The sequence below is a fragment of the Athene noctua genome, chromosome 8, assembly GCF_965140245.1.
Source record: "Athene noctua chromosome 8, bAthNoc1.hap1.1, whole genome shotgun sequence".
Classification (NCBI taxonomy): Eukaryota; Metazoa; Chordata; class Aves; order Strigiformes; family Strigidae; genus Athene; species Athene noctua.
Genome location: NC_134044.1, coordinates 24,316,615 through 24,331,959, shown reverse-complemented (window position 1 = coordinate 24,331,959; position 15,345 = coordinate 24,316,615). Strand labels below are relative to the sequence as shown.

The following is a 15,345-nucleotide window of genomic DNA, read 5'->3' as shown; positions in this document are numbered from 1 at the left end:
CCTTGTGGGACAACACCATGGAATAGATTATATCTGTATGGGAGCCTTTTATAGCCGTGTTATACCTGCACCTTGGTGCATTGGAGGCCAAGCAAAAATTTCACTGAATTTCCATAAATCCTTTAACAACGTGGGATCAAGCCTTGTGTTAGGAATTACAACTGACTGTCAACATCTGAACAAAGACTGAGCCACCTTCTGCAGCACAAAGGTGGAAGTCTTTCATCACCTGAAACCCTACAGAGGTCACCAACCAACTGCCCCAACGTGCGGCCAAAATGCGAGCAACGACACTTGATGGTGGCCCTGGGACATGACTCTGTGGCTGGGTTCTGACTCACTGCCAGGGAGTATTTTAAGAATACACAGAGCTCATACATTTAAAATAAGCCCGTGTAACTGTGGTTTCCTGGCACTGAAAGCAGTGTCTGCACAACAACTGATCAGCTACAGCGCCAGCATCTTCTGCACATCATGTCGGTGCAGACAGTGGCATTCGGGGTCAGCAGAGAAGTGCTGTGTCACCTCCGGACACCAGCGGCAGCCTCAGCAGCTGCGTCAGACACCTCCTTTCAGAGCTATTTGGCCTCGTTTTCTTTCATAGAATCACAGAAGCACTTAGGTTGGAAAAGACCTGTAAGATCATGGAGTCCAACCATTAACCTCACACTGCCAAGTCCACCACTAAACCATGTTCCTAAGCACCACATCTACACATCTTTTAAATACCCCCAGGGACAGTGACTCAGTTACTTCCCTGGGCAGCCTGTTCCAATGCTTGATAACCCTTTCAGTTAAGAAATTTTTCCTAATATCTAATCTAAACTTCCCTGGCATGACTTGAGGCTCTTTCCTCTTGTCCTGTCATTTGAATGGCTCTTCTACAGGTTTCCTTCACAAGCCCAATATTTCTGTTTTCTCCTGAACAAAATCTCGGTTCATGAAGCAATAAATTTTAATGTCAGGCAACCATTATGATCACATCATCTGACCTCAGCTGTGCAGAATGCAAGCAAGCCTTTATTGAAGCTGCCATTTCCCAGTACATGAAATTCTGGAACAGCCCATTTTAAGACATTCCAGTCAAACATTTATCTTGTGGGTATAAAAGCTGCAGCATCCTCATTAAAGCCAGAGACATGTGGATTTAATAAAACAGAGGGTGCTTTTTAATCATGAAGATTCTTTCCACAGACTTTGTGAGCCCTCACCTTTCTGTTAATTGAAAATGTAATTTTATGTAAATAAATCTTTGCCCTATTAATACCAAAAGAAATTATATTTTTGTTAAAGGGAAAAGAGGGTTAACAGTCAGGGAACTAACAGAGCTAAAGGGCATTAAACAGGGCTTATTTATTATGCATCATACAAGCACATGAATCATTCATGCCTACTGGCACCAAAGAGGCTCCAGCCCATGGCAGCACGGCAGCCACGAAGCCTGCAGAGCCAAAGGCTTCCCGTGTCCCCCCAAGCACCAAGTGCCACGCTCCAGCAACCCCTGACATTCAGCTCCCTCTGAACACGTACCCGTAAAATCTCTCTGCAGATGTATGCGATCCACTCCTCCTTCAAGGTGTTCCCCTTCGTGTTCTTGATGAGGTCTGTGACAGAGCCCGCGCCGCAGAACTCCATCACCAGCTGCCAAATGGAACAAAAATGCAATTACTGCAACGATACCGACAGCATCCTCCGGGCTGCCCAACCCCAGGTTAGGACCCTGATGCTGGCAACGCAGCTGTGGGGCCACCACAGTGCTAGGCAGAGCCACCAGGACATAATCTTGAACCTGTCAGCTTGTAATCCATGTGGGGTTTGTTATAAAAATGAAACAATAGAAGCCTTGAAGGCTTGAAAGGCTTGTTGCTCTCCAGAAGGTTGGGAACAAGAAGCAGGAATCAGTCCAGTGCTGAAAATCATCAGAGGAAATCAGAAACTTTGAAACCTTGGAGCCTGCTGCTACATACCCTACTTTATACTTATGATCAATGTTTAGTATGAACAGCAATACAAGCAAAACTCTATCTCTTTTACGTGAGTTCTTCAACTCTGAAAATGTGAACGCAACAAGACAGACGTTTGAAACCTTCCTACAACCTTAGAAACCAGGTATACCTTTCTTTTTTTTTTTTTTTTTTTTTTAACCAGAAGATCTTTGGTTTTGATCACTTTTTTGAGCAGGAAACCTTCCTAGAGGAGAAGCTTGCCATGCAGCTTCAGGCCCCCTGGGAGAGAGCTGGTGTCCGGCTGCTCAGGTTGGTTCAAATGAGACTGGGCACCACCACTTGCACCACTTCCAAAGTTTCATAAATTCAAATATAGAAGTACAATGATCTAACCCAGGGCCAAACTTAATCTTGTCATTGAGCAACTGTGAAATAAACCTTATAAAAATAGCACGGGATGTGTGTCTGCCTCCCAGGGGCATCACGGATCCCCAGGGCATCCAGGAGCCATCAGTGTGCTCCAGAAAGCCAGCACAGCCCGTGTACGCAACGAGCCTCCTCCAAGACTGTGCAGATGTGAAACCATGTTTTCCAGTTAGATTAGTGTTTTACTAAAAGACATTCTCTTACAAGTTGTGCCTTGCCAGATTCTTCAATGTGTATGCTTAAAGTTTCTTATCACATGAAGCTTACATGGCATTTAATGTTCTCCAAGCAAGTGACATCACTTTATTAAAAGCACAGGCCAAGAGGAGGAGAGAAAGAAACTGCAAAAGGGTTACTGCTAAGCAAACTGCTCAAATGTAGTGATTTAAAAGACGAACATAAACAAACGATCATAAAATCCAGACATGGTACTGCTACAAACCTTCAGATTAAATAAAATACTTGGGCAGACTATACCTTAAGTTGGCTTTCACCATGCTCCTATTTCTATTTTGATATTAAGTTTATCTTCTCTTCCTAAATGGACAGCTGAAAAATTCTTTGTATATCCCTCTTATGTCAGGAAACCGGCTTCAAAAAATAAATACTTGGCTAGTGAAAGCCTTTGCCCTGCACAAAGGTAAGGAACGTCGCTGCAGCGCTTGCAGCTCTTCCACCCCAGCAGCCCAGCAATCCAGCTGGGTCACTGGGACACGGCCTAAGTCATGGGTTACTCATTGCTCACCAAATGAGGAATCATGGAACAACTGGTTTCAAAGTCCCTTTTCTTCGCTTTCTTCCCTTTTAACGATTGACATGTGGGGAATATCAGTGCCTGCATGTGCTTCTGATTAAATGAACATTTGGGATATCATGGCAGCAAGCTTGGAAAGGAAAACCCTGGATGGCTGAGACAGCCACGAACACTTTCCAACCCAAGAGGCTGCCCTCCCCAGTCCCCTTCCATGGGAATTCATCCACAGGCTCTCACCTAGGGTTTGGAGCAGGAGGAAGAGGAAGGGCATGCTGCTATGTATGGCAATCACAATTTTAGAAGAAGATGGAAGAAATCCCATTAAAAGTACACAGCGCATCCATTAATTTGCCAGATTATCTTTACGAAGCTGGCAGTTCACTCGGTCCTCTACTCTGCCCTTGATTTCCACAGAGCAAAGATTAATTTTGCACCAGCTGGTGAATAATATGGCCACCTGCTGATGTATCCCAAATCTGTAATTGTGAAATCTCCTGGAGATTAAAGAAAAAAAAAACCAAAGAGAGGGAAAGAGAAACTCCCAGGGGGACTGTTTCCAACTCAGCTTTTAAAGAGCTGCACAGTCCCGTAACATCCATAGGAAAATATCCAGCCCCAGCAGATCTCTGGCAGTACCAGCAGGCTCCAGGCCCAGCTGGGCAGGGGCCAAGGGGGCTCAGCAGTGTGCACGTGCTGCTAACAGCAAGGCTCTTCCCGAAAGCTCTGCCACGAGTTCTCCAAGAAAACAAGCAGCAGAAAGATGATGAGGCTGCCCGAGCATCTCTGTCCCCACTGGAGAGCTGATGGATGCTCGATGTGATAAACTGCCATTTCCAGAAGGTTTGGATGGAATGGGAGGAAAGCTGGCTGCTGTGGCACTTAAGATTTTATAGTTTCCTTTGCTCCTCAGATGGAAGGATGCTACAGAAGTCACAACTACAACTCACACAATGCAGCCTCCAAAGGGAGGAAGCGGAGATGATGACTAAGGCGTCACACCAACAGGCCAGGTGAGACCTCACCCACAACACTGTGTGTCCTCCTGGGTGATGGAGCCCAAGAGCAATAAATGCACACTGGAGCAGGGAAAGGAAGAAAATGAGGTCTTCTCAGAGGACCTAAGGACTTGTTCAGCCAGCCAGGGGATGGATGGCTATGGGATATGAGTGTATACTGTCAACAGTACGGACTGGTAAGCACCAGAGAGGGAGAAGAACAAGGTAGATATGGGCATAGTATCCATATATCAGCACCCTACGGGTATAATTAGGTTGGAAACCAACGAACGTCCTTCCAGGAGAAAAGAAAAGGGAACAAAGGTTCCAGCTGATTTTAGGGCAGAGCTTAGTGTACTCAGGAAAGGCTTCAAATGGCACTTATACTAAGATAGCTTCTTATGTCCCACGCATCTAGGCGAGTGCTTTGCCCTGCACACACTTGCATCATTACCGATCTTGTTAAAAGATGAAGTCATGATGGGGTAAGACAATAAACATGAAATGCAGATTGAATTTTTTTAACCATAATTAAAATTATCATCAAGATGGGCTAAAGGTAAGATTATCTTCTGAAATTCAATTTGCAAGGCCATTTATTGAGGAAGTATTTTTAAATACAGTTCACTTAGCATTTACTTACCTCTTTATATCAGAGTGACTGCAAACTTCATAAACAAGGCAAATTCAGAAGCAGCAGCTGTAAATCTCTGTGTCCTGCTGTCTCATGGATTTTTTGTTTAAAAAGCCTTTGCAGCTTTCAAATCAACTACCACCTTCCCCAGTTTGGGAATGGCCAGTAAGAGCTCTGCTCCCATCACCACTGTACATTACCTGGAAGTGCTCAAACTAGAGCATCTCCAGTCCGAAACCCCAATCCAGCTGATGGTGAAGTGCTCCAGATTGTACAGAGGAACCCCCCTAAAATAATTCAAATTCTTTATTCTGCAATGTGTTCCAATTCCTCACTCCAGGAACAATTTGACTTCACTTTTTTAAGTTACAGAAACACACAATACCCCCAGGCAAAATGCTGCTGGAAATCCTTCCTGCTGCGTGGGTAAACAGAATCCAGGTGCAATGAAGTCGCATCCGCACAGGCCACCCAGGCCTGGCTTCCTTGCAAAAGGGCCCCTCACACACATCGTGGCACCTAGAGCCAGTGATGGAGCATTAAAAACTGCTGAGACATTCACGTGGTGGATCAGCAGAAAAGCTGATGGCCATTTCGGAAACAGAGACAGTCATCAAATTGGTGTTTTATATATATATATATATATTTTATATACATCAACTCCTAAAGAATACTTATATATACAAAATAATTTGTAGGAATATAAGCACAGGTTTTAATTGCCTGTGTGGATGCCTGGGTGGGAGCAGCGGGGCCAGCACTGCTCGGCTCTCCCCTCTTCCATGGCAGCATCGAACTGCTCTTGCACATGTTCATAAATAAATGACTTGCCTGGCTGCGCCCTGCCTGCACCTCCCTGCACTCTGAGGCCAGCCAAGCAGTTTGTTCCCCTTGGGGAGCCGGCGGGCAGCTGCAGCCACGGGTCCTGAGCAGGCTGAAAGCTTTGGGCTTAGGGATGGCAGTGAAAGGAGCTGGGCTCACAGTCTTGCAGTGTTTACAGCACTGACATCGTTTTGAAGAGGAGTGAGAATGAAATAGCGTTGGCTTACTCAGCCAGACAGCAGCAGAAAGCTTCTGCTAACCCCAGGCTCTCGGCTGGGGGCTGGAGGAGCAGTGCCGCTCCCCCCGCACCTCCCTGGGACTCCAGAGCTTGGAGGGACTAGAAAGAATTACAGCTCAACCGAAAACTGTCCTCTTTCAAATGTTTAATGATTTAATTCCTCTGACACGAAGTATCAGCAACTGCCCAAAAATATTTTTCAGTGCCTATAAGCAGAATAAGAGCAATCCTGCTCTGAGCTGCACAGGTGCAACCCAGTGCTTCAATGCCTTGTGCTCCATTTTCAGTGGAGCCTTGCTGCCCTGTTTTTGCTCTCCAGATCCCCGCTGTGACTCTGTTCATACCACCCTGCAGCAATTCAGTGGGCCCCTACAGCTCAACATGGTGAAAAATCACATTGCAACTACGCGGTGACAGCCCTGAGCATTGCACAGCTGCAGTGGTGCCATCCTGACTTAGCCTCTTGTCCTACATCACCCTGATTCATTCTTCCCTAAAATTGCCCTAGATTACCCGCTGCAGAGGACGCACCGGGGGCCACCACACCGTGCTCACCACAAGCAGGTATTTGGCAACCTGCCTATTAGGGATTTTTTCCCCCTTTCGTGCCAGATGCAGCTCCAGGCGCAGGCAGGGTTGCCATGGCAGCCATCCATCAGCAGCCAGTGCTGCTGGATCTCGGGGACCATGGCGGGTGAGCTCTGCCCTGGGTGGGTTCTGCCCGGGGCTGCCACCAGCCCCCTGCTCTGCAGCCCTGCCTCTGCCCGCCACCCATGCATGGTAGGGCTTCTCCAGTCATGGTTTCAGCGGTCCGTGGATGGCAAGGGCAGACAAACATCCCGCTGAGTGGCACCCCTGTCACCCTGCGGATGTACACAGTGTGTTAACATATGGGAATGAAGCAGGGAGCCTGCAGCCTCCAGCAGCTGTAGGGGAGAGGGATGTGCTAGGGGAGGTGGAGTGGCCTTTGGGATGGGGTCACCTCCCCAATCGAGTTCACACTGCCTAATGAATGCCCCATCTCCCATCGCCAAAAAAAACCCACAAAACACCAAAATATCTCAAAACAACCTCCCTGGGTTATGTGCAGCCTGGTAACCCATACCATAGATCTGAGATGAACAAGGGGCATGAGTTTCATTCCAAGAAGCAGCAGTTAATTGATTAACTGGGTCCTCACCGTCCCCTGGTCATTTCCCCGGTTTCTGAAGCCCACCCTCTCTTTACCCCCTTGCACCACAGGGTCCCCCAGCTATGACCCCCTTGTCTTGGTTAGATACAGGCACAACCCCTCCCAAAGGTCCACAGCACCCCCAGAAAACAACACTTTACTCAACATAGAAATAAGGCTACCTCTTTTTTTTTTTTTTTTTTTTTAATGTTCTGGGTTGTCCCTATGACTTTTACTTCTTTTTTTTCCCCAGTGTATCAGATTTGTGATGCACATCTCCATCGTCATCTGCTAAACTCTCCTCCATGCAGCTCTTTAATTTCAGGAAAACCCAGTTGTTCAGTAAGCTCGTCTTTCAGGGCAAGTAGCTGCTATCAAATGGAGCAGCAGCACCGAAAGACCTGCTCATCACCGCGGCAGAAACGATGACAATACTTCATGTCAGAAGCCTGCCGCATTTCCAAGAGATCTTAATCTCCACTCAAAGAGCTCCCTGTTTTTTATTTCCGTATCAGCCTCCTGAATGTCGATAAAAAGAATTACTTGGGCATTATCAGAAACCGTTTTATTTCAACAAAGGGCCAATGAAAAATAAACAAGCCTTTATCTGTGCAGCAAGACTGATAGAGTTCGCACAAGTCCTAATTCAATCAGATCCTGAAACAACAGCGATTTAACACAGCGACACCAGCACACCTCTACTCCATGGCCAGGGAGCTTTCCTATGAACACCTCCACCAGCACCAGCACTGGGCATGGACTTAAAAAAACCTCACACCCCAGCACTCTTCAGTACAAGAAAAGCAGCTTTTACAAAATTTATTTTCACTAGTCCAGGAGAAAGGCCCCAAAATTGAGAGGACAAGTAACAGTCTCAAGGGGAATTTAGATTATCTAGTCTAGCCTTTCCCAGGGGCCAAGGGACCAGCAGCACAGCTGGGTGATGAGCATCACCTCCCCTTGCACGGCTGGGTGACCCACGGGGAAAACCCCTCCTGACTTCGGGCATCTGGAGGTGATACAGCACATAGAGCAGCCGCTGCTGTTTCAGGATGATGGAGACTGATGAAAGAGCCTCTCAATTCAAGGAGTCTTCTACTGAGCTTTCCTTTTTGGAAGTCTGGGCTGCTCTGAATGGGCAAATCATTTAAAAAACATTATTATTTAACACACTTGTATATGCCAGGAGCTCTTTGCACTGGAACTGGAGGAAAGTAAAAAAACAAACCCTCTTTCCTGGTCAGATGATGTTGTGTAAAGGCACTGAGCAGAACCCAGCTCCAGGGAGGGCTTCTCTTGCTATTGAGGGCTTTGGCACACAGTTGGTGGGGCTTTTTTTCCCCCCAGGACACTCCAGGAGCACAAGGGAAAACGTTGTGCGTTGTTTTTTCTATTTTACTTTTTGTTTTTAAACAGATTATAAACCAGCTAAAGCCAAATAGAATTTCATGGGATGAAAAGGCATTTCTCAGCTTGACAGCTTTCTCCTCGCTGAATCCCAGGCCAGCTGCAAAGAACATGTTTTTTAAGAGTTCCCACCAAAAATAACCCCAACACCCAAGTAAGGAAAGTCTCTGGAGTTCAAGCCCCCAAGTCTTCCCAATAATTCAGTGTACCAGAAAGTCTCGGGTAACAAAGCAGCACAGAAGGCCATCAGCTCCATTTTTGTCCCAGGTGACAGGAGGAATGTCCTCCAAACCCCCCTGGTTCCCACAGCCATGCTCTGGATGCTCTGGCATGTGGACAAGGCGCAAACAGCTGAAGCTACTGAACCTTTTGCTAAAATAAAGCCTAGATCATATGGAAACTAAAGGAAAGAGCATTCTGCTGCTCTTCAGCATATCCATGGCCTCACAGAGGAACCATGGATATTTGTTACCCCTGAAAAATTAGGCTCTAGCAATCTTGTTCAGACATAGAAAAACTCTGGAAACCACCTGTGGATAACCCAAAACTGACTGGATTTTTCAAGATTATAAAGAAATACATGCTATTTAGACGACAGGACAACATCCAGGTCATTATATTTAAGGTAACTCAAAGCTACCCTTCCTTTCAACGCTGCCCTAACGAAAGCAGAGTGTCAAACTGCCTGTCAGATGCCCATGGGTGCTGCAGGCTCTTGATCCACAGACTCAGATTAACACAGCCGAGCTCAGAATACAGCACAGTAACTGTAATGAATTTTCATCCCTCTTGCAGCAGCACCCGGAGCCCCAGCCTGCGGTGCCTGCTGCCCTGTCCGGCCCTCATGAGCATCAGCTGCCAGCGGGGAGGTGGACTCCGGTGCTCTGGCTGTCTATGGAGACAGACAGCAGATTTAAACTCTATCCTCCCTGATTTGGGAATGGTGAATTTATAACTGAGAAGCCACTGACAAGGGAAGCAGCAGGAGGAGGCAGACAAGGATTTATGGAGAAGCAAAGCATCTTGCAGCCCTTCAGCAACATGAGGCATCTTCACTGAAATCGCTGAACCACCACAGACCTTCCTGCCCTCCCTTTGCCATCCCCCTCCTCTTTATTTGACTGCACTGGCTCCATGAAACATTAAACACGAGAAGCAATGCCGAGAGCTGGCAGGAATCATGGCATGCCCAGCATCCCCCCCACAGCCTCCATCTTCCCAGCAACACTGCTGGCTCCCTCCAACCTTTTTTATAAATGCATTTATTTTCATAGAACAGAATCATTCGCAACCAAATATTGTAACAAAGATGTCGTTAATATAAATTCATAATAAAAATGTTTTTATCATCATTCTGCAAAGATTTTATGGCAAAAATGGAGAAGCATTTTGTGATGCAGGAAAAGCCTTTTCAAAGCCATGACTTTAAAAAAGATGGATGCAAAGTAAGGCTTTTTGTGCAATACAGGTCATGGTAAAAGGACAACACGGAATAAATAATTTGTGTCAAAACCCAGTTATTTAAAAGAAAAGAAAGCAACCTACCCAGAGCTGATCATCCATTCCTGGTGGGTTCTTTTTAATAAAAGCACCATAATACGTAGCAATATTTCGGTGGTGAGAATACTTCTTCAGCATATTAATTTCTTGTTTGATCTCTTCCTCTTCATCCTAGGATGAGGCAAAAAAGAAAAGAAAAACAAAACCAGAGGCACTAAGAGGCTGCGCTTCACAGGCTCCCAGTTCTCTCTGTACGTGGGTGAACTTCCGAGCACGCCACTTCTGACCGACCTTGCCCAAGTTTCCTTGCACCATTTTTTGCAGCCACTTTCTGCAGCGGAGCCCTGGGAGCCTGAGGTCTGGATTGGAGACTAATGTGTTGGGCTTGTTAAGCAAAAAGCTAAGGAGAAAACATGTGCTTTGCCACACTCCCTGTTGCATTTTTGAACCCTGAACTGGAGAGACTGCCAGGCAGTGTGGAAATCAGGAGATCTCCTAACAGTCCAGATCACAACATCTCCTCCAGAACAGGATCCTGAAGGTGCTGGCAGAGTTTAAGGTGGGCAGCAGTCCTCTCAATGGTTTAATGATTCCCCCATCCCCATGTGCTGCTTCAAACCCTGCAGCACGGGTGGGAGCAGGGAGCGAGCCCCAGGAAGCTCCTGAGCAGCTGAGCATCCACAGCCCTAAGTACCAACCAGGAGAGGCTGGCCAAGCAAAGTCAGGTCTGGCCAGGAGCTGAGCTCTCGCACGGAGACATGCTCTCCAGCCAGAGGTGCATCAGTGCCAAGCTTTGGCATCACAGCCAAATTACACAATTTCAGCAAATTAGCATTCCTCCATCTTTTTAAACTAATTCCTTTATAATTCATAACATAATTTACATCAGTCTCGCATTGTTTTGAAGCTCAACCATCCTTGTGTTACCCCAGTAATGCATCAGCACACCCTCCTTAACCCATCAAAGGCCCAAGAAGATGGATTTCTAGAAACCACTGCATGGCAGAAGTGCTCCTGTACTGTGCATCCATCCCAGCCATCCGACACACTGCTCCTGCCCACCATGCAAGCAGCACAAGACATCTGGGGACACCGGGTGTTACTGGTGGCACGGTAGCACCATGCAGGGAGCAGGCAGACGCTGCCTGTCCTCAAACTCTCTGCCAGACTAACTCGGTCCTGATGACAAGCACGATTCCCGAGGACTGTCACACCCCTCTCTGTCCTGTCTGCAAAAGAGCAAGAGATGAAGCATCCGAGACAGGGGAACTGCACCAATGTCTGTTCTGATGTCCTACCTCTTTGCTTTCACGACCATCAAACATGCTCTGGTTTTATTTTAAGCTGACCGAATTCCAGCCTGCTGTAATTCCACGGGCTGTGGAGCAGCAGTTCACACCTTGATGTCGATGAGCTTTATTATAAAAGGACCAGAAAGGCTGTTGCTTCTTTATTCTTCTTTATTACACTTGTGTCCCTCACCTGCTTCATCCTGACTTCAGTTTTACAAATGGCCAAAGGACAAGACACCCCGGCAAACAGCAAGGCTGCAGGAGCAGCTCTTCTTGAAGAGCAATGCTCCCTGACCAGTGGTCACACAACATGGGCAGAAACATGGCTTTCTTCCCAAAATACCATGGACAGTGATGCAATGGCTATAGTCTTCCAGAGAGAATTCAGGGAAGAACAGTGAAAAGGATGACAAGAGGAACAAATAAAAGAAGTAGCTAAGGGGAGCTTGTATAAGTAACTTCTGATTTTCTCTTTAGTAAGAAAGAACATGGGGAGCATAAGTAGCAAAGAGGATGAGGAACAGGTCCAAACGTTACAAGGAAAACTCAGGGACTATTCTGGAAGACCTTTATCACCTCTTTACCTCAAGCAGTCAACACAACTTTGCTTGTTTTCATTTGCCTGGGAAACCAGGGAATATAAAACTTAGTTTATCAGGCCCCAGAGATTATTTTTTTTTGCTGAAGCCCTTTGCAACAACAAAAGCAGCTGGATGCTCAGTGGTGCTGGGAGCAAGGAGGAGCGGGCAGTGCAAAACTACATCAGCTTCCTTGAGCCGTCAGCCAGCTCTTCATTTGTCCCGCACTCCACACCTCTACAGGGAAAAATGGAGATAAGCCACAAGGACACTTAAGTATTCAAAATGGGGGGAAAAAATATTTAAAACATGAGAGCTGTGGATGGAGCCTGAGGACATGTCTCCATCCCAACCTCCTGCTCCAAGCAGGACTACTGCCAGCAGTCACCACCAGCAAATCCAGTGAGGAAGGGAAGAAAAAGGAATTATCATAACAAGCTGCTGTAACTACTCCAACCCCAAGACCAACAAAACCCAAAGACCAGATTTTGCTGCCACACTTTGCCTCCATCTATCAATTCTGTTACATCAATCACTGGAAGTAGGTCATGCAGCCTACAGCAGGACAAGCCCCTGGAAAACGAATCCAAATTCTTAATTCGGAGATAGTGGCTGCCCAAACTGATCAAGTGTTGTAATGTGAGGGTCTCTGTGCTGCAATCTTCCCTAACAAATAAAGCATCATCAGAAAAAGACTTTGGGCGTTTAGTGCAAGGCACATGGTTGGGATGAGATGCTGTCTGGGAGCTCATTTAAAATATGGGGACTTTACACTCCAAAGACTTCCTCCCCGAAACTGCAGATGGCTATGTCTGGGATGACCACACTAGTCCTGTTGTCTGCAGGCTTCTGAAAGACACGCTGTCATGGGGAACATCCTGGAAAAACCAATGGGATGGAAGATCTGGATAAAATGAAGCAGTGGCAGAAACTGGTGCATGTCAGGAGTTGGTGAAGGACTGGAGTGGACATGTTTGGGTTTTCACCAGCAGCCTTCACACCAAGCCTGGACCGGGTCCCGGACACGGCTGTTCACATGATTCAGGGACCAGCTTCAGAAATTACATTTAGAAGTGATTCCCGGGACCATTCCTGCGGTGGCTGGAAGACTTGGCTCTAGATCTGACTTCAGCATCAACAGCTATGAAGCACAGTCAGCGCCCTACCATGTCACAGGTTTGCTCTGTCTTCACCGTGGTCATCGCCCATCTTACAGGGCAGTGGCATCCCTTCAGAGGACAGGGAGGTCTCACCTCTGCACCTCAGCTGATCCTGCTACCCCCTGCGAGATAGCTACTTCTCCATTCACACAATATCGGGGTCACCTGAAGCTGAGAAGCCACCACAGGGGATATTCAGTGGGGTAGAAGAAGTAGAAGAGAGCAGAAGTTCAGTTAGGGGTTTGGTTTTTGGTTGGGGGTTGTTTTTGGTTTTGGGGTTTTTTTGTACAAGGACCAACTTTAAAAGTTTGTGCATTATACATTAGAAGAATACCTAACATTTTAATATGGCTAACAGTAGCTTAAGGGGAAAATAATTAAACATTCAAACAACACATCCCATGCCAAGTATCTGATCTGCTACCTTGGGCATTCAGAGACTCTGCTTTGGAAAGTAAATGTTTAGATCAGGGACATCTACCTAAAGGTGTGGCTGAAAATATTAGTTATTGGGCAGGATCAAATTTGGTGTACTTTTCTCCAACATCTTTTTTGCTTGGATGTGATGATATTTTAAAAACACTGAACTAAGTGTGGACCCAAATTTAAGGCCCTATTTGGCCTCGAAGTAATATTCTGATTTCTCAGCTTACACCTGTTGTAACCTCAGACTTCACCCCACAGGAATCTCACTGCTATCTGTGCCATGGGGTGATGTTTGGTGGGTCTGCCCATTCCCTTCGAGCCTGCTCCTCACGAGAACTAGATAAATGGCACTTATAGATATCGCAAGTAAACAGAAACAAATCTCATTCACATTTACAGACTTATTTCCATGAATCATTTTACCTGTTAGCACAAAAAAACCAACCTGGCTGAAGGTCCTGTAGATATTAATACCACACCACAACATCTAAGGTATTTCAAAATATACTCCTGAGGACAGCTGACTGCTTTCACAGCAAGTCAATTCTATATGCGCTGAGCTCCTGAAAGCTAATTAAAAACATGAATTCAAAAAAATAAGGTGGGTAGACTGGGATCGAGTCCTAAATTTTGAAATGTTATTCCAGTAAAAAAAAAAAAAAAAAAGACAAAACATAACAAAACACATTCTCACTCCCAAATCTGGCATTGTTTATGTAGGCAGGAACTTTGGGAGGTATAATACTGCACTTAAAAAAATTTATTCAAGAAAAAGCATTTTCATGTCGTCCTCCTAAATGCATCTCTTTAGGTTTTTAGGGATCACAGAAATTCCACCCATTTTTTCTTTTGTGGCCACTGAGAAATGGTGAAATGTTTTTTTTCCCCTAAAGCCTGTTATTCATTTAATAACTTGTAAATTCTTGGTTCTGTTAGTCTGATACCAGTTTCAAAAGAGCCACGTTTCTGAGACCAGGGTGATGTATTTTTTCCTCTTTATCAGTAGGAGGCACAGGAATAATTTAACTTGCCTAGTAAAGTTATTCATAACAATACCTGCACATAGTTTGGTGAATAAAAGCTTTTCAGGGAAAAACATGGATTTGGAGAAACTGAAATGTGTTATGAATACACGATCATTTTGCTACAATTTTCTTCAGACTTTATTAATGCATTCAAAGGAGCCACTGCTGGAACTGGATGTTGCTTTGTTTCAGCACAAAATTACTTAATCTCCAAAACTCTTCCAGATTTATTTTGCTCTCACGCATTTATTAAAACCAAAACCTCTTAATGGCACATTTCACATTAAGACAAAGGGGATCTGCTTCCCAGAACACAAGCCTTCCGCCAACCCCCACACGTTATCACACCCCATCCCCTTTCCCCTCTTATCTGTAATTTAAGGATGCAGGAGGAGGAGGATACATTACCCCGGTGACGTCCATAACCTTAATAGCAGCAAGCTGGCCTGTTTTAACATGACGACCCTGCAAAAGAAAAGGGAGAAGTTTGTTTGTTTTGTTTGGTGGCAATATTTCCCTCACAGGGAACAATATCCTTAAACAATCTCCTTGTCCTGGCACCATTCACGCTTTTTTTTTTTTTTTTCAAGAGCATCTAGAGCATCTTCACAGCAGCCATGATGGGAAAGCAATTCCCTCCCCTTCCTCCTGCCATTAAAATTAATTAGTAAAGGGCCTTCAATGCTGTATTTTCCTGGCAAACAAGTGCTGGAAATATCCTTTAATGCTCAGCCATGCAAAAGAAAAAAAAAAAAAAACAGCTCAGGGCTTCTCCTGAGCACAGAGCACGACTCGGCTGGAAATGGTCTGCTGGAGCAGTGATGATGGAAACGTGCTGGCTGGGGTACCCACACGGCACTGGCTTTGGTCCCCTTGTGTCTGAGCCCTGGCTCTCACAGACCTGGGGACACACCAGGGACTCCTAGCCTGCAGGGCACCGCTTTAACCACTAATTTATATATTTATTGTGT

The 15,345-nt window shown here is 45.8% G+C and overlaps 1 protein-coding gene across 4 annotated transcripts in view; it reads right to left on the bottom strand.

The window, feature by feature from the left end:
* TNIK (TRAF2 and NCK interacting kinase) overlaps positions 1-15,345 on the bottom strand; it is a 164,512-nt gene that overhangs the window by 62,812 nt on the left and 86,355 nt on the right. For all 4 annotated transcript variants that reach the window (XM_074911924.1, XM_074911925.1, XM_074911926.1 and 1 more), the window contains exons 3-5: positions 14,783-14,839; positions 9,939-10,064; positions 1,531-1,641 (exon numbers count right to left, since the gene is read on the bottom strand). In XM_074911924.1, the coding sequence (XP_074768025.1) occupies positions 1,531-1,641; positions 9,939-10,064; positions 14,783-14,839 (294 nt within the window). The remainder of the gene's footprint in view (positions 1-1,530; positions 1,642-9,938; positions 10,065-14,782; positions 14,840-15,345) is intronic.